Source organism: Vulpes lagopus, chromosome 14 (genome assembly GCF_018345385.1).
Source record: "Vulpes lagopus strain Blue_001 chromosome 14, ASM1834538v1, whole genome shotgun sequence".
Lineage (NCBI taxonomy): Eukaryota > Metazoa > Chordata > Mammalia > Carnivora > Canidae > Vulpes > Vulpes lagopus.
In genome coordinates, this window is record NC_054837.1 from 29,651,727 (window position 1) to 29,676,560 (window position 24,834).

At 41.1% G+C, this 24,834-nt stretch overlaps 1 protein-coding gene across 7 annotated transcripts in view; it reads right to left on the reverse strand.

Moving 5' to 3' along the window:
• Positions 1 to 24,834, reverse strand: part of CLIP1 (CAP-Gly domain containing linker protein 1) — a 122,914-nt gene that overhangs the window by 45,312 nt on the left and 52,768 nt on the right. For 4 of the 7 annotated variants that reach the window (XM_041728369.1, XM_041728366.1, XM_041728368.1 and 1 more), the window contains exons 4-12: positions 21,248 to 21,372; positions 20,031 to 20,253; positions 15,510 to 15,707; positions 14,803 to 14,906; positions 12,940 to 13,000; positions 11,637 to 11,669; positions 8,528 to 8,632; positions 3,716 to 4,660; positions 1,644 to 1,760 (exon numbers count right to left, since the gene is read on the reverse strand). In XM_041728369.1, coding sequence (XP_041584303.1) covers positions 1,644 to 1,760; positions 3,716 to 4,660; positions 8,528 to 8,632; positions 11,637 to 11,669; positions 12,940 to 13,000; positions 14,803 to 14,906; positions 15,510 to 15,707; positions 20,031 to 20,253; positions 21,248 to 21,372 — 1,911 coding nt within the window. The remainder of the gene's footprint in view (positions 1 to 1,643; positions 1,761 to 3,715; positions 4,661 to 8,527; positions 8,633 to 11,636; positions 11,670 to 12,939; positions 13,001 to 14,802; positions 14,907 to 15,509; positions 15,708 to 20,030; positions 20,254 to 21,247; positions 21,373 to 24,834) is intronic. The other 3 variants (XM_041728372.1, XM_041728371.1, XM_041728370.1) reach the window with 2 other exon arrangements.

A 24,834-nucleotide genomic window follows, 5' to 3' on the forward strand; every position in this document is an offset into this window, starting at 1 on the left:
ATACAGAAGCACATGTGTTTATGCATATATGTTGCACATGTGTATGCTTTTTTCATGTTGCTACCCTCAAGTAGCACAACATCTCTTCAGAAATCTGCCTGAGACAGTGGTCAGAATTCTGAAATGTTTTATATCTGAGAGTAATCAGAGACTAATATCTTGAAACTGTATCAACTACCTCGCCCACCTATTCTTTTCTAAACACGACAAGAGATTAAAACAAACAACTGCTCTCCTGGTTTCCCTGAGATGAATTCTGAGCTAGATACACCAAGAAAAATTTTAATTAGTATTTCTAACCATTTAGGATTAGGAAAAATATGGGCACACAAGCCACACAGGTCCACCAAAGTCTAAATGCTGTCCACCTGTGTTATTCCCACAGAGTTAAGAGGCAAATTTTCTCCTCAGAGTACACAGAGGTATATGCTAACTTACAAGAAAAGTAAAGCATCCTGAAAATTTGGTGGGGGGAGGGAGGAGGCCAGAGAAACAGTATGGAACTCAAAATACATTTTCTTAACAGATATCATATTAGAAAATCGTGATTCGCCGGCCAACTTGTTCTCAAAATGTAACTAAAATACTGTATATCAAAATTGTCCAACATACCACCCACCATGATGGAAATACTTTATCCTGTGCCATTCAATATGGCAGCTACTAGCCACACACAGCTATGAAGCACGTACAATGTGGCTAGTACAACTGAAGAACTGAATTTTAAATTTTATTTAATTCATTTAAATATATATACTCATATAGGGACAGTAGCTATGGTAATGAACAGGCAGCTATGTATTTAACGTTTGAAAAACTAGAAACTCGTAATATTGGCATTAAAAAAAAAGCAAACATTCACCTCTGGTACTAGCACAGAAGCGTAATAAGTGGGGGGAAAAGATGGTATATGGAGGGATCTAAGACAAGCGTCCCTTCCTAACTCATGTTGCTCTCACTCAGTTTCTCCATAAGCCTACAACCTTCCTTTCCTTCCTTTCCCGTGATGTGTGCTTATGGTTGTCAGTCTTCACGAAGTTCCATTTCTGATGCAGGAAGAAGGGAGAATAGTTGAGAAAAGGTAAGGGAAAAAAATGTCTTACAACTAACTTGTAAGGCAAGAGGACATAAGTTGAAAAGAAATATAATTTCCTGAGGAGGAATAAACGTAGTTGGAAGAAATGGTTCCTTGAATTTGTTGAGTTGGACAGCACCCTGCCATCCTGACATGGGGTGCCAATGGCCCAGGACAGCTCTCTCTGGAGGGCTGTCACAGGCAGGTAGGAGCGTAGCATAAGATCTCATTATAAATGAAATCTAATGTGTTGGGTATATAACTTGGGAGTTCCCTGTGTTTAGCAAAACCAATCAGTAATAGGCCAAAAAGCCACATTCACCATAGTCAAAGGATAGATTTAGAAAAGAAAAAAGTAATACCTACCTTTATTGCTAGTTTGGGTTTGATCCCATTCCCTTCGAGGTATTTGTCAGCCAATGACTAATACACTCAATTTAAATCAATACTTTGAAAGAGAAAGGAAAGAGGTGCAGTACATTTGTCTTTACAGAGATTTTTGTTTTTGAAACGGGAACCATTCAAACAGCTAGAAACCCTGAGACACAGATTCCCAGCAGGTACTTACCAAAATCTGAAGTTCTTTTTCCAAAGCCTCTTTCACTTGACTGACTTCACTCAAGTTTTCCTGAAGGTTATTAAGTATTAGATCTTTCCCCTGCAGCTCTCTGGTAATGCTACTAGCCTACCATACAGAGTAACACGGTGCAAAGCAAATGAACAAAAGGAAACAAAAAAGAATGAATGAGAAACACAAAATAAAACAAATATAAAAACATAAGAGAAACAAACACAACCAAACAAAATTCAAAGAAATAACGGCATGGGTGTTAAAAAAAAAAAAAAAAAAGTCGTTTTTCTTGTTGTTGTTAATTCTAAGAAGCCAATGACTTTTCCTGCAGTTTTAGATAGGATGATCTGACAATTATTTAAAATAGTCAAAACAGACTATTTTTCTATATTGAGATTTGGAATATCAGAATAATCTAAAGCAGAAAGTGCAGATGCTTACTTTCTAAATGGGTAAGTTAATAAGCACTTTCATTTTCTGTACTTTAAATACCATCAAGCAGGAAGATACACAGTCTGTGTTATTTTCTCTATTTTGTATACACTTAAAGTAGTTCAACTTTTTTAAAAATGTTAACGTACTAGACAACAGTCATCAGAAATTGGTTTTCATAAAATCTTGATGTAAAAAAGGTTGACCAACCCTTAGCTACATATTCTCTACAAATTAATTTTCGTAATTTGTTTATTATTTTGGGTTCAACTGAGGAGATTTGAGAGAAACTTCCTGTACTTAGCCTTCTTTTTAAAAAAAAAAAAAAAAGATTTTATTTATTTATTCATGAGAGACACAGAGAGAAGGTAGAGTCATAGGCAGAGGGAGAAGCAGGCTCCTCACAGGAAGCCCGATGTGAGACTCCATCCCAGAACTCTGCGATCACACCCTGAGCTGAAGGCAGACCTCAACTGCTGAGGCACCCAAGCGTCCCAGCTTGTCACCTTCAACTAAGATTACTTAGCAATTTTTCGGTTTGTCCTCACATCTCCCTGTCTAACCTTACAACCCTTTGCCAAAGAAGCAGCTTCTCCTGCAAAAAGCTCAGAACATTCCACATCAGCACCAGCATCCTCACCAGTGGCAAGGGGACTAGGAGGGAGCATTCATTCCTCAAACAGTCCTTAAAGATGAAGATGACATCTGACAAGGCTAATTAGAAAGAGATATTGCTGGCAAATGTTTCATGCAATTTCCTATGCCTTGACCAAAAGCATACTTGTCTTTCTCCAAAAAGGCAGAAAATAGAATGCGTTCTCACTACGGCATAGGAGAAGCTCTCCTATGGGACGGAAATGGTGATGCAAAGGGCTCCAGGCTCTTAGCCTTATTTCGCTGTATTACTTAGCACAGCATGTTAATTTACAACAGTCAAGTGGCACTCAGCATCTACAATGTGCCTTTGTATATGATCTTATGAATAGGAAAATGACATTAATGGGAAAGGAAGAGGAGATAGTAATATAATATGCTCCTTTCTTGTCTATTCCTTCATTTACCTTAACACCATCATCTTAGGGAGTTCTCTATTTTAAAGAGATTACAGGGGTATGTAGGTGGCTCAGCGGGTTGAGCATCCAACTCTTGATTTTTTGCTCCTGTCATGATTTCAGGGTTATGGGATCAAGCCCTGAGTCAGGCTCTGCATTCAGCAGGGAGGCTGCCCGAGATTCATTCATTATCTCTCTCTCTCTCTTTCTCTCTCTCCTCCTCCCCCTGCACATGTGCTTTCTCTCAAATAAATAAATATTTAAAAAAAAATTACAGACTAGAACCAAGCCTAAACAGATTAAAAAGCATGGCCCAGAGATAAAGTCATAAAGTACCCAGATACTAGGAAACCAAAATAAATACACCTAGTTGAGCCATTATTTTCTCTAATCTCCTCAAATGAAACCACACTCAAGATAGTCAGAGGACATTGCACGCAACTGGGCAACCTGCTAACACCAGGCAATCTGCTGTAATTAAATCTGGAATTTGGGAGATGTATGAGCTCCACTCAAAAGTGACATAAAATGCAAAGTGATACTGACAAACAGAAAATAAAAGGAATGGAGGACACCAATACAAACCTTGCCACTCTCAGTATTCTTTTCAATCTCTAAATTTTTAATCTGTTTCTCAGCTGCCTCAAGCTGCTGTCTAAGTTTCTTGATTTCCGATTTACCTTCGGAACTGGCTTTCCGAAGTGCATCAAGATCCAAGAGCTTTTCTTCGGTAGCCTTGAGCTGTGATGTAAAATTATCAATAACCTTGGTTTGTTCATTGCATTTGGCTTGTAGTACCTCTAGCTCCTTTACCTTTGTCTCAGCTTCCTGCAATTTGCTTAAGGTGTCCTCCATCTCTACTAGATGCTGGTCTTCCGCTTTGTCCAGCTTCGCCTTGATGGCTTCCAGGCTGCTCTCCTTCTCTTTAACGACTGCCATCAGCTTACCCCGGAGGGCTTCTATCTCTTTAGTGTGAGCAGACCTTTCCGAGTCTTGTTTGTTCTGAAGGTTCTCTATTTCGTGCTGGTAATCTAGCCTCATCTTCTCTATCTGTGTTTTTAACTCCATAAACTCCGTGGTCTCCATTCCGACCCCCTTGCTGAAGGACACCTTCAACTCTTCCATCGCCTGTTGGTGAGACGCGATGGCCGTCTCCAGCTTGGACTTCCACAGGGCTATCACATCCGAATTCTCCTTGTTGGCATGATCAAGCTTGCTTTTCAGTGACTCATTCTCTTTGGAAAGCTTCTCTGTGGCAGCCTGAAGAGCCTTTATCTCCTTCTGATGTGTTTCTTCGCAGGCTCCAAAATGCTCCTTCAGAGAAATTACTTCTCTCTGGTGGTCAGCATGGGTGGCTTCCAATTTTTCTTGCAAAGAGCTTATCTCTTGCAAAAAGGAGAGTGACATGTCAACATCCCCAGCAGGCTTATGGGACTCTAGCCGCCTCCGCAACTCAGCTACCTCCTGCGCTCTCAACGCTAGGTCTTTTTCTAGTTCCATTATACGGGACTTTTCCGACACTGTAGCCACCTAGTAACCGCAGTCCAAAGAAAAACAAAGCATGTAAATAACCAATCACTGACGATTTTCTTTAACCTTGAAACTCTTGAAGAGCTCCCCAACCTTGGGCAGCCATCGAGCTACTGAGAATGCCCGCATGCTCACCCACCTCTGCCATCGTGGAGGAAGTTCAATTCTGAGAGCTCTAAAGTCATCATCTTTGGCAAACTACCACTATCCTGAGATGGTCAAGGAATTGAAAACTGATATGGAATATAACTTACTCCAGAATTATTTTTTTCCTCTAAGGAAACGTAGAGAAGTGCCCGTCAACTGAGAGTAAGTTAATGGAAACAGCTTTCAAAATTCTCAGAAATGTCCAGCTGCTGGAAGACAGAATTCTCTTCATTTTACTTGGTTTTCCCCTACTCTGCTTCACCCAGCATGTATAAATGTTCACTTATCTAATGCAGGTGATTTTAAAGACCTGTGCTATCTGGTAAAGCAGCACACATGGCTACTGAGCACTGCAAATGTGACAGATGGAGTATGTGTAACATATACAGATTTTAAAGACTCGGTGGGGAAAAGAACATAAAATATCTTAATTTTTACTTATTACATGATGTAACTACCTTACTTTCTGATTACATGATGAAAGGATATTATTTTGAATATAGTGGTTTAAATCAATTATTAATTTTACCTGTTTCTTTTTATCTACTAAAAATGTATGTTAATGTCGGTGGCAGAGAACTTTCGATTATATACATGTGGTTGGTATTATACTTCTGTGGGCTACCACTGGTATAGAAGGTGTGAAATTACCTATCAAATGTTTCAATGAATACCAACATTAGCTGTAGAATGAAAGCTTTATCTGGATAATGAAGAAATAATTTACTAACCTTTTCTAAAAAGACAAAATAAGAACAATTACTTACCTGTAATTACATATGAGAATCTTTAGGGAGTCCCCATTTTGGTTTCTATAATTCTATTGGCATTTTAATATACATATCTTGTTCCCCTAACCCAGTGGTTCTCAGACATCAATCTCCTGGGATGCAGGTCTAAAAGGCAGGTTCTCATTCCCCCACGTTTTGATGTTATTTGAGCTCTGGGACAGCACCCAGGAATCTGTTTTGTTGTTTGTTTTTTAAACAAACACCCCAGGACTAGAAAAAACACTTTCTTGTGTCCATTTATTCTTAAGCAATTATTTCCCTCTGATACCTGTTAGCCAGCCAGTGTAATACACAAATTATGTGGGAATTGGTTGCTTCAGGGATAGAAATGAATGACTGGACTAACCTAGGAAATAGAAGGGAACGTGAATGATTTAAGAACAAATTTCAAGAATCCAAACTCCTCCAGGTGGAAGGCTCCTCTTACCCAGTGCCTCTAAAGTGATAGGTGGGTTTCCTTCGCTTCCTCTGCCCACCTGCAAACTGTGAGACCAACAAACACTAACTTGTCCACAAAAGACCAGGAAAAGAAAGCAATCAGTCTCTGAAACCTGCCTGAGGGAGTCATTAACTATTTCAGAGCTGACTGTAACTAGTGTGCTTCAGGGTCAAAGATGCTCCAGGTTAAAGATGTTTCTTTACATACTTTCTTCTGGGGCAGGCAGTAGGGTGTCCAAGAGTTTGTTGCCACAAAGTAAGGTTTTGTTTTGTTTTTTTTTTAAAGATTTTATTTATTCATTCATTATAGTCACAGAGAGAGAGAGAGAGAGAGGCAGAGACACAGGCAGAGGGAGAAGCAGGCTCCATGCAGGGAGCCCGACGTGGGATTCGATCCTGGGTCTCCAGGATCGCGCCCTGGGCCAAAGGCAGGCGCTAAACCGCTGTGCCACCCAGGGATCCCCAAAGTAAGGTCTAAAACATTAATAAACCCCAACACTGCAAGGTCTAGAATGTAAATAAATCCAATAGGACAAGAGGTCTTTATTAGTCAATGTCAAGTAAAAAATAAGTGAAAAAAAGAATAGCGTGATTATACTGTAGCATTTCTATAGCTCTTCCATTTTTTGTTTTACTTCCCAAAGTTTGCCTTCAAGCAAAGCTGTGTCTGCCTCTCCCACCAGAGTGAGGTATCTTACTCTTGCGACTTTTCTGCAGTAGTAAACACCTTGCTCATGAACTGGACATACTGGCTCAAAGGAATTCTAAAGCACTTCTTAAAAGGAAGGTAGGTGATAGGAAACACAAGTGATTCATGGGCTGGTTTCACACTTGGCCAAGAGTGAGGATCAACAGAAGGCATTAATTTCTTATAGAAAGGACACAACCTGAATCTGGAATAGTTGGATAAACCATGCTATGAATAGATGCCTTCTTACCCGCAGAGAAGAAAAAAACAAATAAAAAAGGGCATCTATCCAAGCTGTTTGCTGACAAAGGTACATGGGAGGAGTTCACAGGTTAAAAAAATACGTATTGATAGATATACGTATACATCTCCTTGCTTCAACAGCTATTCCAGTAAAAGAACCCAATCTTATCATCAGTCCCTTGTATTTCCCAGATCAAGTCATTGGCTCTCAGGTAACAAAGAAACATTACCAAACTACCAGGATTTTTTCCTTACCAAATACACAGGAGATACCTTTACTTTTGAGGCCAACTGAGAACATTTTCTTTCTTCTTAAAAAAAAAAAAAAAAAAAGCTTATGATTTAGAGAAGAAAAATTAATTATCTAGATTTTTAGATCAGTCAATGATTTCTCAACAAAAGAAATTTCTACAAATACAATAATTCAAAAGAAAAAATCAGGATATCAAATTTGATCAGAGACAGTAATTTCTGAAATTTTGTAGTTAAGGATCTGGGCAATTTAACCACTGACAGTCAAACTTGTGATTTAAAAGATATATGTACATACACGTCCTCTTATATGTAAATGAGTTGGATTATTTATTAAATGTTTTAGCACAGAACTACCTCCATAATAGAGAGACTCTACCCTGTGGTGGTCAAGAGCACAGACTTTGGGGCCAAAAGTTCTAGATACAAATCCTGACTGCATTGTGACTATTAGCTGTGTAACCTTGGGCAAATTATTTAATCTCTCCATCCCTCAACCTCATCTGTAAAATGGGGACACTGCTACCACCTCCCTTGGTTTAGGTGAGATGAAGTAAGTTAATACTGGTGCAATGCTCAGAATAGTGTCCAGCACCAAATAAGCACTGTATAGGTGCTTTAGTACATAAATAAGTGAAAACGTGACTGATGCATTGGCTCCAAGGGCCAGAGACAGTGAGCTGGGGTTACAGGAAGCCATTCTGTTCTCAGAGCACTTTTCCCTCCTGATCACTGAGATTTTCATCTACTGGTGACAGAAAGGAGGGAAATGCAAAGACAGATCAGGTATCAAGAAAAAAAAAAAGTCATTCAGATGAAAGTCCTTAACTCTCATTCAAAAGATCCAGTGTTTCAATTCCCCCAAAAGGTCAGGGAAGAAGGCAGGAAGAGAGAGGTGAAGTAAACAGTAACAAAAAATTATTCAGAAACCCCTGACACTGAGAATATGAGAACAAGAGGACAATTGACTGCTTGTGGCAAAACTGGAGAAATGTATTCCAAGGTATTACTACAAAGAGCCTCAAATGTGGTTGTGGATGTCCATGCAGTCTATACACAGGTGTAGGGTTTCCGATCTTGATTTTGGTTGAGTCAACCAAAGGAATGAGTCTTTACCTTTGACAAAAGATTTGATATGAAACATCTGTGTCTACCCATCAGTCTACGCTCATGAGCACCTGAACAGCACCAAGACCAAACCCAGGTCGAACCACTGGGTCAAGGCTCAGGACAACTGCAAGGCACGTCCCCCGAGGCGTCACCATTCACATACACGGGTCTGCTTCATTAAACAGTGAAAACCATTACCCTAGTGTCTTCTAACTCCCTCTGGAGTTTGTCAGCTTTGGTCTTTTCAAAGAGCAGGCTCTGTTCAAGCTCCTTAATGCGGGCATGCTCCAGTTTGGTCTGCGTCTGTTAGTAAAAAGGAAGAGGAAGAGAACACAACAGTGCCACCATGACATGCCAGCACAAGAGGAGAGAGAGCGGCATGCAGGCTGAGCCACCAGTACCTTCCGCCAAAGGATGAACAAAAAGGGAAATGGAGAAGGGCAGAGGATGGGCTGAGATGGGGGTGCTGGGGGTGCAGATGAATGCTATGGATGACAGGATGAGGTGGGCAGGGGACACGAGCTAGTCTACTGAGAAAGACAAAGTGGAAACACATGTGGCGGGATGAGCAGTGTCAGATGCGTGCAGCCAAATATAAGTTATATTGATAAGTGAGGTTGATCAGCACAAATTAGAATAGTTAATATTCCTCTAAACTATCATTTGCCCCCTCCCCACAACAGCCATTTGACATTAATGTGTATGTAACTGACTCGGTGACTTTAACAAGTAAATCGACCCTCAAAATGATCATGGCTATCCCCTAAATATGGCAAATACAATGTCATAAATCTTACAAGTATTCAGTAAGTCCCTAGGGCAGATTCCAGTGCTATGGTGTACAATTTGATGTGAACAAGCATGGAGTGTTCAGCCTAAGGAAGGGAATCCAGAAACTAGAGCTGAGGAAATCACACCAGTGGCCTTTGCTGAGATGAACAAAAAGGGTCTGGCATTCTTAACATTTCCCGATCCCCTAGTTTCCTTCCAACAGTGGGTTTTCCAAAAACTAGGTGTCATTAAGGGAAAAAAGGAGGGGATCATATTTACATGGGAAAATTCAGTAACAATTATGCTTGATAGCTTCCATCTCTGAGACTCAGCTCAGGAGAGTTTAGAGCTGGTGAAGGGTTCATTTTTTTCCAGCCCAGGATGAAGTAATTATCATCTCAGGAGTGGGAAATGGGTGACTCAGGCCAAAGGCATTTAGTTTGAACTCCATGCAAAAGGAGCTGATAAAGATTCTGTGTTTTAAAACTTCAGAGACTCCCCATCATCACTTAACTCAGATGTAACTTGATGGAGAACCCAGAAAGTAACCTCTAACAGCATGATCTTAATTCATGGGAATAATCTGTCTAAACATACCTCTCTCCCCACCACCTCCCCCAATCAAAAGGTTAGCAGCAGAACCAAGTGATCAAACCTAGGGACAGAGCTACTCTCAGCAGCTTCTAGTCACTTATATTAATTTAAGTATTTTCTGGTTCTAACTGGTCATATCTGTGTCTGGACAAATGTGAGCAACGCGGAAATGACAACAAACTCTAAACAAAGTAACAGAAAGTAGTGCACAGCTTAAGTAGAAGGTGGATTATTTAAGTTATAAACATCTTTTAATGACTCCAGTGGTCCTCTAGGGATTTCAACACATAAAAGAGGTCACTATGCTTGTGAACCAGATATAAACCATCGTGAAATATTTCAAAAGTGAAAAAAAAAATTTTAAATTTCATCATCTGCTTCAGCTCTTTACACTCAACAAAAATAATGAAATAAAACCCAAGACCTAACAGTCTGGACAGTCCCCTTGGTCCTTATGTGCCTTAGAACATGTTTAATTTATCTGCTTTTACAAGAATCTAATCCAGATCTACATAATTGGGGTCACAGCCTCAAGAACTGATATCTAAAACTAGGAGTAAAAAGCAAAAGGCAACATAATCTTTCTTCACCTCCTGAAACTGAATTCAGTGTCTTCTGGGTGAAGGGTTGTGTGATCTTCTTCCCATTCCAAGATGTTCCAGATGACCACAATCCCTCCTTGCTGGCGGGTATGCATACAAACCATCTGGGACTCTACGGCTGCATCTGAGCAATCACCAGCAAGGGAACTAGTGATCCACTTCCATGCCACGGTATATGATAAAAATGTCACACTGTGCAGGACTACCCTCCTTTTAAAAGTATTCCTTTCTTACAGTAAGACAGAACATCCCGAGAGGAAGGTCCCGGGAAGGGATTAGGAGGGAAAGCAAAGGCTCTGCGAGAAGCATACAAGAAAGGCAGGAGGGAGATCCCCATGCAGACTGACATGAGTGCAGAGGGAGCCTGTTTTGGGAGGAGAAAGAGACCCAGATCACTGAAGTAGCTTCACAAAAAGGAAACCTTCAGAACGGAGGCTTTTTACAAGTTCGGCCTTAAGTTGTCTATGTCAGCTGCCAGGGAGCAGTAGGAAGAAAAATCTTTGCTTTAATTTTACTCTCTTATGTGGTAAAACAAAACCAGAAGTTTTGAGGTTTCTTTCAACTGGCATTACAGCTGGCAGTGTGCCAGGAGGAACCAGGCTATGGAGGCTACTTAGGTGAGATTGGAGCTGGGTATTTGATCTTCATCAGATGGACAAGGGGAAAAAAAAATACCTACATGCCTGGTAGCACTGCTACTAGAAAAATCTCACTTCGATAATAATAAATTTAAAGCACATAGTGTCTTCACTGAAGAATGCTTGTCTCTAGTTTCACCAACTCAGGGAAAATACTGCAGCCCCAACACGCAGATGCTTGTATTTCTGGTCACATGCACTAGCGGGCACTGGCCAGAAGGGGGCACTCACAAAAAGGCAATGGCCCCCAACATGCCCTTCTGCTCTCAAGGGAATGAAATTAGACCACTTGGGTAAACTTGCCCACAGAATTTCTCTAACTCCTTCATCTTGCATGTTTTATGTTTCCGTTAGCTATCATCTTTTTTGGAATGATTCCATTAAAATGAGAAGGCATTATGAATTAAGTGAAGGAGGCCAGGCCCCCAGACAAAATCCTTTTTCCTTCTTGTTGGCAAAATTCTCCAGAAAGCAAACATTTGCTTATGCATTCAATAAATGGATTTACACAGCTTAGTCATTAGATACAATTTTTTCAGGATACAAACATAATTGCTTTGAAAGCCACATGCACAGAAATATTAAGGTCAACGTCTCCGGTCAGATTATGGAGTTAGTATTTGAGTATATCAATAAGCATTTTAATCTGTCATCAATCTGTGTTAACAAGGGAAATCTCCACACAGTTAAGTGCCCTCTTACATTCTCAGGATCTTCAGAAATCTGGCTCTTTTGCTATTAGTAAAAAAATAAAAAAATTAAGCAACAACAAAAGGAGAGATTCCACTAAAGTTTTGATTATGTGATAGGGTTTCAAAATAACCCTAACTCTGATTAATTTCAAAAGATTATACCATACAGAGTACACTGGCCTAGTGCTGATGGGAAGATTTCACTCACTCCTCCCCAGAACATCCTTGGCTGTGTCTCACATGAATCAGTTGATGATATGAAACTTCTAATGAGACTTTGGGGTGTTTTTAAATGGATGAAAACAACACGAAAGTCAACTAAAGGGATGTGACTATATATGAAATGAGCCAAGAAGGGAACTATTGAATTATGAATAATCCATTAAATTCTAGGCCTTATAAAACTAGAACTTGAAGAATGCCTTCCTTACTCTCTGTTGACTATGAAGACAATTTCCAAAGGGATCAGAGTTCCTATCTGGAAAGGCCTCTGAAATGGAAGCATGGTGTGGGCCGCCAACAGGCTCTAAACTGGTAACAGCAGCAAAAGTGTATATTCTAGGAACTGCACAGGCAAGTACAATTTTTCCTAAAATATTACGGATTAAAGTACCAAAAATCTGCAAAATTTGAATAATTTAATAATTTATATTTGTCATATATCTAGCAGTGGTTTAAAAAGCATCAAAATCATTTAAATCTGTCATCCACTTAAACTAGTATGAATAGTTGTTAAAAGATGAGAAATTGATGCTAAAGGAAATCTCTATGAATGTAAAATATGCCATAGAAGTAAAAGAAGCTGAAATACAAATGGCTCTTGTTTTTTCTTCAGATAATTACTTTTAAAAAAATCAATTACCAGAACATGTATTTATTCCTTCTACAAGGTTATAAAAAATTTATCCAGCTCAACTGAAAAGCAAAGCTGAGATAAAGCAAAATAACTTTTTGGGAACAATTATGATGAAGTTAAAAATGCTCTTTACAAGGCCATTTCTGATCATCAGAGGAACATCTAGAGTCTCACTTGGACACACTGCCAGATTTATGACTTGATTAACTCCATTAAGGTTGTGAATTTTGAAGTGCAAGAAGAAAGTAGTAAAAACCTAACAGGGTCCCTGGAGTCAGGACATGACAGACCCAGGCCCATGGACAGGTTCTGGCACCTGAGCTGGAACCTCGCCCACAGCCCGAGGCTGGCTGGGGCTCCTTCCGTTCCCTCTGCTGCCTGTTCTGGCACAATGATCTTATCCAGATCTGTGAATGCTAGTACCCATGAAAGCTGTAGAGAGCTGGAGGGGTTTTACCTCAAGATCTCCTTTTGTGATGGATTCTTCCTCAACCCGGAACTGCAGGTCCTCCACCTTCCTGTGAATAAAATTGAAACAGAGCATTTAAGCAACCAAGGAACACATGTGCCTTACCAAAAGAAGGATCCATAATCAATACCCTGGTGAATGTAACAGATGATGGTGGAAGAAAAGAAAGAAATGCAATTTTAGGCATCTGGCTTATAAATCTAAGAACTCTATTCTACTTAGGAAGCTTCCAATGTTTAATCCAGGTACTGATTCCAGGAGGCATGAGGTGAGAGTTGAAAAAAAACCACCTGGTTTCCTTGGTCACAACCAGCAGAGTGAATCTAATCAAGATGGGACCAGCCTAAAGGGAAAAGGTTTATCACAAAAACAGGTTCTGAGATTTCAAGTCTGTAATTTCTACTTTCCAATTATAGAACATAGGGGAAAGTGGCAAGAAAACAAATCTCTTTATATCACCCCAGGTCAGATATTTTAGGGTGAGGTTAGCAGGCCACCCACACAGAAAGCCCAAGGATAATACTAGTACCTGTTCCAAGACTGGGAGAATAAAGTTATGAACAATTTGAGTCACTTTTTTTTTTTTTTCACATTTTAAAAATCTCTGTTTTGGGTTTGGGTTTCAATCAATGAAATAAGATATCCTAAAGATTTACAAAATCCAGATAACCTCCAGATTGTAACTCTTCACAAAATGGAGTGTAAGGAAGAAAAGGGGACAAAGTTCGTAACTTGTCTGCAGAAACCAAAACTGTCGAACTCACTAGCATTTCTGGCAAAGTTAAGAAAATGTCTACTCTGTTGAATCAGAAATATAATCATAAATAATTTACAACCCTCTAGCTCACTGGAGGGTGAGCCTGAAACGGGAGGACATTTTTCTGGCCCAGCAGTCAGCAGACCAAGAGCTGGCTTAAGAACCAAAGCAAATGGTACTGGTACCTTGGCACTCAGAAGGTCCTACAAAGGCCTGTTACTATCTTTCATTTATTTGTAGCCATTTTTAAGATACAAAGAGAATTTCCCAAGAACAGAATTTCCTATGTGTAGTGTTTCTCTTTCTAGTGAGAAAATAGTTTCCTTGGTAAAAGACTGTATTATATACCTCCACTATATATCCCTTACCACAACAGCACCTTTGATTGTCCTGAACTCAGACCATACGGCTATGGAATTAAATCACTGCCACCAGGAAGGACAGAAGATGGCATTAAACGCAGTTGAGGACACATGTCCCATTACCCAGAAATGTCCCAATGGTTTTCCATGCAGACACCTCTTTCAGAGATCGTATTGGTTCACAGCCTCAAGAAGAACCAAACTTGCTTCCTCTGTTTCACACAATTTAGCACTTGATTCCATCCTGACCTGGATAATGCTCTCTAACTGCTTCACTCAGAAGTTTTGTTTTCCTCATCATACTGAGTTTCTCAAGGACAGGGACCCTGTATCACTCACCAGACATAATTCAGTTTTACTAGATACATGGAAGGTATTTCCCAAACATGAAGTAACTTGCACCCACAATGTCCTCTCACCAAAAATAGTTCCAGGTAGAAACAGGGTTTGAATTAATCTCATGACACTGAGGCCATTCTCACAAGGATGTTTGGCACATAGCAGGGGCTCAATAAATAGCTGTTAAACAAAGCAGGGTATGTCTAGATTCCAAACTTCCTAAAAAACAGTCAAATCCATACAAACCCTCCTCAGGCAGTACGAAGACTTAATTTCCACTGAATACACAATCATTCCTCTGGTTCTAAGGGCTAGCACCTTAATGAGAAGTTTTCCTAAGATTGTTTAAAAAGAAAAGGCCACACTTGCACCAAGGGAACAATTTGAGATCACCTTTTCTCCTCTTCAAGTTGGTTGAGAAGTTCCACCTTCTCCCTGTCAGCAGCTTCCACCATTGTTCGCAGCTGGTCCATCTTGGCCTCCAATTCCAGGACATGCTGGGAAAGGCAAGGGTGTCAGTGAGTGACCTCTCTCTGACCCAGACACAGGCCCAGGGTTGCCTCCAGAGAGCTACAGCTAAGTAGCTACAGCTAAGACTCTATAACTTTTACAACTGAAATGCTTTCTATGATCTTTAATAGGTTACTTCTCAGCCGCAATCCTGGAAACTGGAGGATGAAAAACCACAGCACTACAACAAAAGAGAGCAATGTTAAAACAACACTCATCTTTTTTGAAGCTGAAATTCTTACAAAGGATAATCTACAAAACAGGAGTTGCAGTCGTTGGTAAGGTCCTAGTAAACAAGCTCCCCTGACACAGGCCAAAAGACCTGGATGTAAAGACCGAAAGACTAAGGTAGGCTCAAGAAGAACAAAACTTCATCTAACAATACAAAGTGGTACCCCAGGTCACAGCTTCAAACAAGCCCAGCAAAGACATTTCTACTCATTTTCAGCGCTCCCAAGACTAGCTCCCTGGCTCCAAGCACCAGGTTCGCCACTCAGCCTTTTCCCTCGAGTTAGAAAGCACCACCATCTCCACAAGGTCATCTTAGAACCCATCACCACCTCTGAAACAAGGTCAGCAGCAGACTTCACCTGGTCGTGTCCGTCCCGGGCCAGAGCTAGCTCCTGCTCTATTTCCCCCACGTGGCTTGTGGCCTTGGCCACCTCCGCCCTCTCTAGATCCCGTTCAGCCAGCAGCTGCTCAATGTGCTGCTGCTTCTCCTTCAGGGCCTCCTGGAGGGCAGTGGTGCCGGAGATCTTCCTGGCGTAACGGGAGGAGGTTTCAGTCAACTGCAAAGGAAAGTTAAAGAAGTGAAGGGCGATGATGCTTTCGGGGATGCAAGGAGGGCGTGAGGCATGCACGGCAGGCATCTCCTCAGCAAAGCAAAAGTGCTGTCCCAGCTCCCAAGCTTGCCAATTATTAGGAAAAGCTTGTCATCAAGGAAACAGGACAGCATGGGCCTCCTGATTGTGGCTATCACAAATAACACATCAACATAAGAGGTCATGGGACAATCAGAAAGATGTTTGGAAGGAGAATAAGTGGCTCCAATCAAAGGTACCCTGAGCTCAGCTGACAGGGCCTTGTCAGAATCTAGAAAAATCTCAGAGAACCCAGTTAAGAAGTTTCTCTAAGCTCCATTTCTCCCCAAGGTTCATTAATAGTGATGTTGTTGTTATGATGTTTTGACCAGTCTTTTGCTCCTCAGACTTGAGGTGGAGACTTTCTTCCACTCTTAAAGCTTCTAACTACCAGTAAGTAACCAAGAGGTCACCCCTGGAGTCATAAACCTTCCTTTTATGGATTAAAAAGCTGGATTTTGTCAGGATTTTCTTCATCTTTCTTTCAAAATGAAAGGCACAGATAAAAAAGAATGAAATCTTGCCATTTGCAATGATGTGGATGGAACTAGAGGGTATTATGCTGAGCAAAGTCAGCCAGAGAAAGACAAATACCAGATGATTTCACCCATATGTGGAATTTAAGAAACAAAACAAATAAGCAAAGGGAAAAAAGGGGAGAAAGACAAACCAAGAAACAGACTCTTAACTCTACAGAACAAACGGATGGTTACCAGAGGGAGGATGAGTGCAAACAGGTAATGGGGATGAAGAGGAGCACCTGTCCTGAGAGCACCGGGTGATGGAAGCACTGAATCACTATATCATACACCTGGCACTAACATAACACTGTATGTTAGCTAATTGGAATTTAAATAAAAACTTTTAAACAAATGAAAGGCACAGGAGATCTCACCCAGGAATCCAGAACTTGAGGACCTGAATCCCAATCACCAGAGACATTTATGAAGAGGGAAATTCTATCCACCCTCAAAAGTGTGTTTTTGTGCGTGCAGGTACACACACGCATAAGAGAAAGGGAGACAGAGGACATGTGGAGAGAAGTAAAAAGAGGGGAAAACAACCAGTGGAGAAAGAGGAGGAGGAGGGGAGGAGGGAAGAGAAGAGAGGGGAATTAAGAAATGGGGCAGAAAGGCAGTGGCGAGAAAGGTGGAGAAAGAAAGCTGTCCGGGGTCCCCTGCTACTCTGCTGTTTCTCATACAGATTCCTCCACCCTGAGGCCCTCCTCTCATGGTAATGGGTAACGGGGACAAGCTGAACAGCATTCTTCCAAGCAAGACTCCAAGGGTTGGGAGGGAATTTAGGAAAGGCCTCATCCCTTGGCATGCATTTGTCCAAGGCCATTGAGGTAGAGACCAGATGGTTGGATCTAGACTGAGTGGGCCCTGCCTTCATCTCCTGTAATCAGAGCCTCCTTTGCCACTTCAATGCCCTTCATCAGCCTGAGCCATCCTCCAGGAGGCAGAGTGAAGATCTGCCATCAATCAACTGTTAGGCAATCTGAGGGGCACCTGGAGGCTCAGCTGGTTGAGCTCCTGGTTTTGGCTCAGGTCATCATATCAAAACTGAGATGGAGCCTCACATTGGGCTCTGTGTGTATGTGTTTTTTTTTTTTTTTTTTGAAAGATTTTATTTATTTATTCATGAGAGACACACAGAGAGAGAGGCAAAGACACAACCAGAGGGAGAAGCAGGCTCCATGCAAGGAGCCCGACATGGGACTTGATCCCGGGTCCCCAGAATCACACCCCAAGCAGAAGGCAGTGCTAAACCGCTAAGCCACCAGGGTTGCCTGGGCTCTGTGCTTAACGGGGAGTCTGCCTGAGATTCTCCCTCTCCCTTTGCCCCTCCCCCTGAAATGAATAAATAAATCGTTTTAAAAAATAGGCAACTTGACAACCATAAGAGTACAGGAATACAATCAAACCCAAATTGTCCTTTGCTGTTTCTATTTAGTAAAATTTCTTAAATTAAACATATGGGAGGAAGGATACTCTTTTAATAATTTTTATGGTTAAAATTATACTTTCTCGTATTAACATTTCTTCCTGAATGTACTAAATCTGAGGTTGCCTGCACAGAGATGCCCTAGGGCCCTACAGCACAATCACTGGGCACTGTGGAATATTTTCAAATTTCCAGGGAAACACAGCAACACTTGTTAGACACCATACAAACTACCAGCTTGAGGCAACTGTACTACATTCCTCTCAGTAACATTATGTCTTCCCAAAGCTAGGTTTTGGCTGCTGCTGTGACAAAAAACCAGTACTGTAGAAAAAGAAATCAATGTGTCACAGGAAATGAGGGTGGCACTGTTCAGTAAGATTCCATGGTCTGATAAGGATGTGCAGTGCCTAACAGGAGCATACAACCTAATAGTGTGGTTATTTAAGATTGAATTAAAAATATTTTTTTCTCAATTAATGTATATCATTCTTTTTGGACAGCTACTAAACTGCTAGAGCATAAATATTAAGTTGCTTGGATCCAGTTGCTTAATAAATAGAACTTCTAGCTATTTCTTTTGGCCTAGGGGCACTATGACAAAATAACAGGCACTTAGGTGGTAGGAGATCAGAAGAGTTTGGGCACCTCTGTGCTCAATTCTCCCAGAGGACCATTCTGCATTAAAGAATCATTAGACATTTTCATATACATGCATGGGATTATGCTGTGGAGATATATTTCTAGAAGTCATACCCTCTGTGTTTTTGGCTTATTGTTTTTTTTTTTTTTTTTTTTTTTTGGCTTATTGTTTTATGGTGATTTTTGGTTTAGAAAATACAGCCACTCTCTATAAAAACAAGGTGTATCTCCAAAATAAACTGTATCTGCAAAAACAAGCTGTTTTACAAGGTAAGAAGACTTTCTCTTTTGTCACTTTTCTTCACTGAGGTGAGCTAAAATGAATCCGAACTGGTCTGAAAAGAGGAGAGAGAGGAGAGAGAGGAGGGAGTGGGGAGTGCTTCATTCTCTTCCAAAGAGATAGACACTTAAAACTACAACATAATAAAAGTTACTCAAGAAAGAATTCATAATCCAGAGAAGACACTTCTATGTACTTGCTCCTGGATTAGCGAAGTAGACTAGATGTCCATATGAGTTTGCTAAATGAGGCTTTGTCCAAAGAGGGGTGGCTTCACTTCTGTCATTGTTCTTGTCAAGCTTTTATTGTCAAAGTCCATTTGTAATTTTTCTGCTGAAGATTTAGACTTTCTTTTCATATGCAAAATGAAAAAGTCCAAATAGGTATTTAGTTTACCAGAACTTAAGAGAAAGTCCAGTTGGTTGGCACAGAAGCACTCCTCCCCCTCACCCCACACTTGAAGGAAAGATTCCTCCCCTTTCTCTTCCCAGAGGACCTGAGGACCACGGAAGGGATGGCAAATGAGACCAGGGGCCACAGCCTTACTCCAGATCACACCATGTAATATTCTCCCTCCTGTCTGTAGTTTACTTATAATGCAGTGATCTAGTACAGAGCAGCCTTACAAATCTAAACAGTATTTGCCTCACTTCAAGTAATAAAATTACTGGCAGGAGATGAGCCAAGAAGTTATTGTTTTGACCCTAATAAAACACCACATTAACAAACAGAATGAGCCACCACTACCTATTTTAATTCTGATGATTCTATTTTTACTGATCTAAATGGGAAAAAGCAGGAGAAAGGAAGTGGAAGGGAGAGGAGATAGAGAAACAAGACATGGCTTTTCCTAGCATCGTTTCAAGTTCCAATAGTTCCCCTCTGTGTCCTCTGGCCCAAGTCAGGAACACTTCACACACTGAGGGTTTTCCATGGGTTAGACTCTACTAACATACTACCGAAATTCTAAGAACATGCCTTTTCTCAAAATACTTTAGTCCTTCAAATTGTTTGAAGTCAGAGAGACCTAGGTCATTGAGGAAAAGGACCCCTCCAATTTTCCTGTCATTCTTGTGCCCCAAATAATTTCAGAGAAAAGAAATCATCCCATATGTTAGACTCCACAGTAGTCACTACAGACTCAGCAAGAACTGGTATATCTTAGGGCCCTAAGAAGCTGAAATGGTGTTCAAAACTCTATTTCCAAACTTGTCTTCTTGCTAAAGCTTTGTTTTATGAAACCTAGAATGGGCCTCCGCAAGCTACAGCTAACATTTAGTATGAGGCAAATTAATAGCTCCAAAAGCAAAGCAGGTCCAACAGCAGCAGGTGTCTATGGTGTCTGGAAGGTAGAGGCATGCGGTGAGAAGAGGGAGGCTTACTAATCCTGTCCGGCTGGGCTTGCTGCTCACGGAGGAGGCCACTGAGCTCATGGAGCTGAGAGACGAGGCAGAAGGGCTGCGCTTCAGGCTGGCGGGCGTGGTCGCCATCACCCGCCTCACGGCAGCAGCCTTGGCTTTAGCTGGCGTAGTGGAAGGGAAACCAATCTTGGTCACTTTGTGCACAGGAGCAAACAAGCCATATTTGGGTTGGCACTGAAAATACCTGTAGAAAATAACAATAAAAGCAGTGACAAAAACCTTAAATACAAGAAATAAGAACTATAAGCAAAGGCATCATTTTTTGGTTATAATTCATGACTGGTTTGCTGTGAATTCTATCAGTAAGCCGGGGCGATCAACCAGCATGCAGCATTCACATGTATGGGGGCTGATAACCCCAATAATGTTTTAGAAAACACACTAATGAATTACTTTATGATACACAGAGACAAAATTACTTATCTATTGCTAAAGTGCTCCTAAGGTACAAAGGGAATAAATATTTCTACTATCTGACATACAGTAGAAGGGTTCAGACTGTGATGTGTCAATGTTGATTCAAAGGTCGTAACACACACGCCACCTGGATGCAGGATGTGGATGATGGGGCTAGTCGGGGCAAGGCGTATACAGCAATTCTCTGTATCTTCCTCTCAATTTTGCTATGAAACTATAATTTCTCTTTTTAAAAAGTCTTAAAAATAGGGATCCCTGGGCAGGTTTAGTGCCTGCCTTTGGCCTAGGGCGTGATCCTGGAGTCCCAGGATCAAGTTCCACATCAGGGTCCCTGCATGGACCCTGCTTCTCCCTCTGCCGGTGTCTCTGCCTCTCTGTGTGTGTGTCTCTATGAATAAATAAATAAAATCTAAAAAAAAAAAAAAAAAGAACAGCTCTAATTCTAGTGGGGAAAAGAATCATAGGAGTCTTAGGAAACAGAAATGTAGCTCTTGGGGTGCATGGGTGGCTCAGTGAGTTAAGTGTGGACTCCCAGTTTCTCCTCAGGTCCTGATAGCAGGGTCATGCGATTGAGCCCGCCTCAGGCTTTGCACTCACTGAGGAGTCTGCTTAAGACTTTCTCTCCCTCTCCCTCTGCCCCTCTACCCTGCCCCCCTCTCAAATAAATATATATATATATATATTTTAATGCAGCTCTTGGTGAAATCTGTTTGAGCACCTTTACATGCAAGAGGGAGATAAGATTCCAACTCCAAACAAACCTGGTTCCAGCAACTGCCCCATCGTTCTTCCCAAGAGGCTCATCCAACTCCACACCACACCATTCCCCCTTGGCAAAGTCTGTCTCCCCAAGAAACCGGACTACACCAGCCTTGGTGCCACCAACCTGAAAAAAGAAAAGCACATGTAAAAATATAAGGAGATGGACATAATTCCATAGCTTAATCCTTTGTAGTTGCAATGAATAATTAAGTAGAAGACTGGGATCCCTGGGTGGCGCAGCGGTTTGGCGCCTGCCTTTGGCCCAGGGCGCGATCCTGGAGACCCGGGATCGAATCCCACATCGGGCTCCCGGTGCATGGAGCCTGCTTCTCCCTCTGCCTGTGTCTCTGCCTCTCTCTCTCTCTCTGTATGACTATCATAAATTAAAAAAAAAAAAAAAAAAAAAAAAATTAAGTAGAAGACTTCACATTTCCCCCAACAGCTTCTCTTTACCTTCTCTTCAGCATTTAAAGAGTTTTCTCCAAAGATTGGTGAAGTTTACTGGGATGACTTACATTAAGAGTGATATGTCCCAGTAACAAAACAGTCTATGTAATATTGAGTCATTGTGCTGTCCACCAAATTAATTAGTCCCTTCCTTAGAAAACACTTTATTACTCCAGAGGAATTCTCCTGCTTCAAATTAAGTATTCGCGGCAGCCCCGGTGGCGCAGCGGTTTGGTGCCACCTGCAGCCCAGGGTGTGATCCTGGAGACCTGGGATCGAGTCCCACATCAGGCTCCTTGCATGGAGCCTGCTTCTGTCTCTCCCTGTGTCTCTGCCTGTGTCTTTCTCTGTGTGTCTTTCATGAATAAATAAATAAAATCTTTAAAAAAAAAAATAAGTATTCGCTACAAAAATAAAACCCGTATATTCCCTGAAGGAAAACAAAATCCATCCATATTCCCCACACTGTACCACTGCTCTGTTTCCTCATCCTTCCTTTATGTCTTCATCCATGGGAAGTGACAACACACACACATTAAGGATAGATATTCACATATCCACGTTTGGTTTTGGCCTAAGTGTACATGGCATGAAAACATAAATTGTCTAAGATAATTTCACTTTACTGATATTTTCCATTGTGAGGCTGTTTCCTCACGACTGTTAAGATTATTATTCTTCACATTTTATTTCACATGAATCTTCAAAGCTGTCTTTTTTAATGTGTAACTCTTTGTCCCCTCCGTTTGATGTACTATGCAAACATTACTTCCAAAATTACCCACCGCATCTATGTATTATTCCTTCTTTTGCCATTACTTTCTACTTCAAATACTCATTTTTCCAGAATCCCCTGGGCCCCCAAGAACACAGTGATGAGTGAGTCCTTCTACAGGTTTGAAAATTCAATATTTGCGCTACTGCCACGGCATTATTTGCCACAATTACTGCCACTTTGCAATCTGTGTCGTATCTGCTAGAGCTGGCTTCCCTTAAGACTCTACTTTTTTTTCTTTTCTTCCTTTTTTTCTAAACTTCCTTTTTCTTAATTGCTTCTTTAGAAATTGCCCCCCCCCCATCATGAAGAGGAGTCACTGCAAGAACTTAAGAACGTTATAACCAAAAAAGAAATGTTTTGCCTGTGTTCTCAACACCCTGAGATAGCCCCTGTTTTCTGGTTCACTCTCCCTGACACGCTCCAGAGGTGGGCTAGGATTCCATGGCAGAGATGTACCACGATACAGGCACTTTCCTCACTTTTCCTTTGGGATGTTCACCTTTTTATTACTGATTAAAAAACAAAAACAAAAAAACAAAAAACAAACAAAAACCCTCCTTATACATAATGAACTTAAATTAATTCCTGAATAGCCAATGCATTCTCATGGTTCCAAAATTTTAAATATAAATATGCATCAAGGGGTGCCTGGCTGGAACAGTCAGTTAAGTGTCTGACTCTTGGTTTGGGCTCAGGTCATGATCTCAAGGTTTGGAGACGAAGTCCTGTGGCTGTCTCGGGCTCAGCCTAGAGTCTGCTTAAAAGACTCCCTCTCGGGATCCCTGGGTGGCGCAGTGGTTTGGCGCTTGCCTTTGGCCCAGGGCGCGATCCTGGAGACCCGGGATCGAATCCCACATCAGGCTCCCGGTGCATGGAGCCTGTTTCTCCCTCTGCCTATGTCTCTGCCTCTCTCTCTGTCTCTCTGTGACTATCATAAATAAATAAAAATTAAAAAAAATTAAAAAAAAAAAAAAAGACTCCCTCTCCCTCTACCCCTTCCACCGCCTCACTCCTATCCCCACCACCTCCCCTGTGTGCACACAGCACTCCCCCTCACTAAAATAAATAAATCTTTTAAAATAAATAAGTAGGGCAGCCCCAGTGGCTTAGTGGTTTAGCGCCGCCTTCAGTCCAGGCCATGATCCTGGAGACCTGGGATCGAGTCCCATGTCGGGCTCCCTGCATGGAGCCTGCTTCTCTCTCTGCCTATCTGTCTATCTGTCTTTCTCTAATAAATACATAAAATCTTTAAAAAAATAAAAATAAAATAAATGTCAAGGAAAGCATCTCCTTACTGAACTCTTGTCCTAACCTACCCCACTCCCACCATGCAGGAAAGCACTGTTACTGATTTGGCCATGCATCCTTCCTCCCAGCATTTCTACATGCAGATGAAAGCAAACATCAATGTTTGTTCTTATTCCTCTCTTTTATTTTTACACAAAAGCTGGTGTTTTATATGCACTATATTATACCTTGCAGAACACAGAGAACTTCCTTCTTTGTATTTGCAACTGCTGTTAATCTACCATATGGATGCATTCGTTTATCTAATCAGTTCCTACTAACAGATACTTAAGTAGGTTTATTTATTTAACCCATTTAAAAATCATTTTGGCTAATTCTGAGACCAGCGGAACTGTGTTAACTGTAGATTACCTAGGGAAGGTGATTTATTTTACTGATGTTAAACAGGAACCAGCTTGTAGATTTTTCCCTTTTGTGTTTGAGGTTCTCTATTTTCTCGAATTCACATTTTATCCTTACTATTTCCTTTTTTCCTGCTTCCTTTTGGTTTATTGTTTTTTCCTTCCTAGTTTCTTTTTGAAATTTTTTTAAAAATTTTTATTTAAGTAAGATCTAGGCCCAACTTGGGGCCTGAACCCACGACATTGAGATCAAGAGTCGCATGTCCAGCCACTAAGCCAGGGTCCCTCCTTCCTAGTTTCTTAAGACCAATGCTAAGTTTATTTTTTGTCTTGCTTTTTAATACTAAAGGCATTTGTTTCTAAATCTTGTATGACTATTGCCCTCCATGAATTTGGGATGACACACTTCGTTTTTCCAGTTTTAACCCTTTGTTGAAGATGGAATAACGTTAAAGCCTCAAGCCAATGTTTCCTCTGAAAGGGAAACTTACGCAACTGATTTAAGGAATGAGGGAAGATGGTTTAAGGTATTGCTGGCAGGAAGGCCATGTAAGGGTGACAGAGGACAGGCAGCGCCAGGACATTACAGGAGCGCTCTGGTGTCATGACAGGTGTCACTGAGGCAAGACAGAATAGGAGGAAACTCTATGGCAAGAGCCTTGTGTCCAGCACCTCGACCTTCAATGTCTAGCACAGCAGACAGTTAACAAAC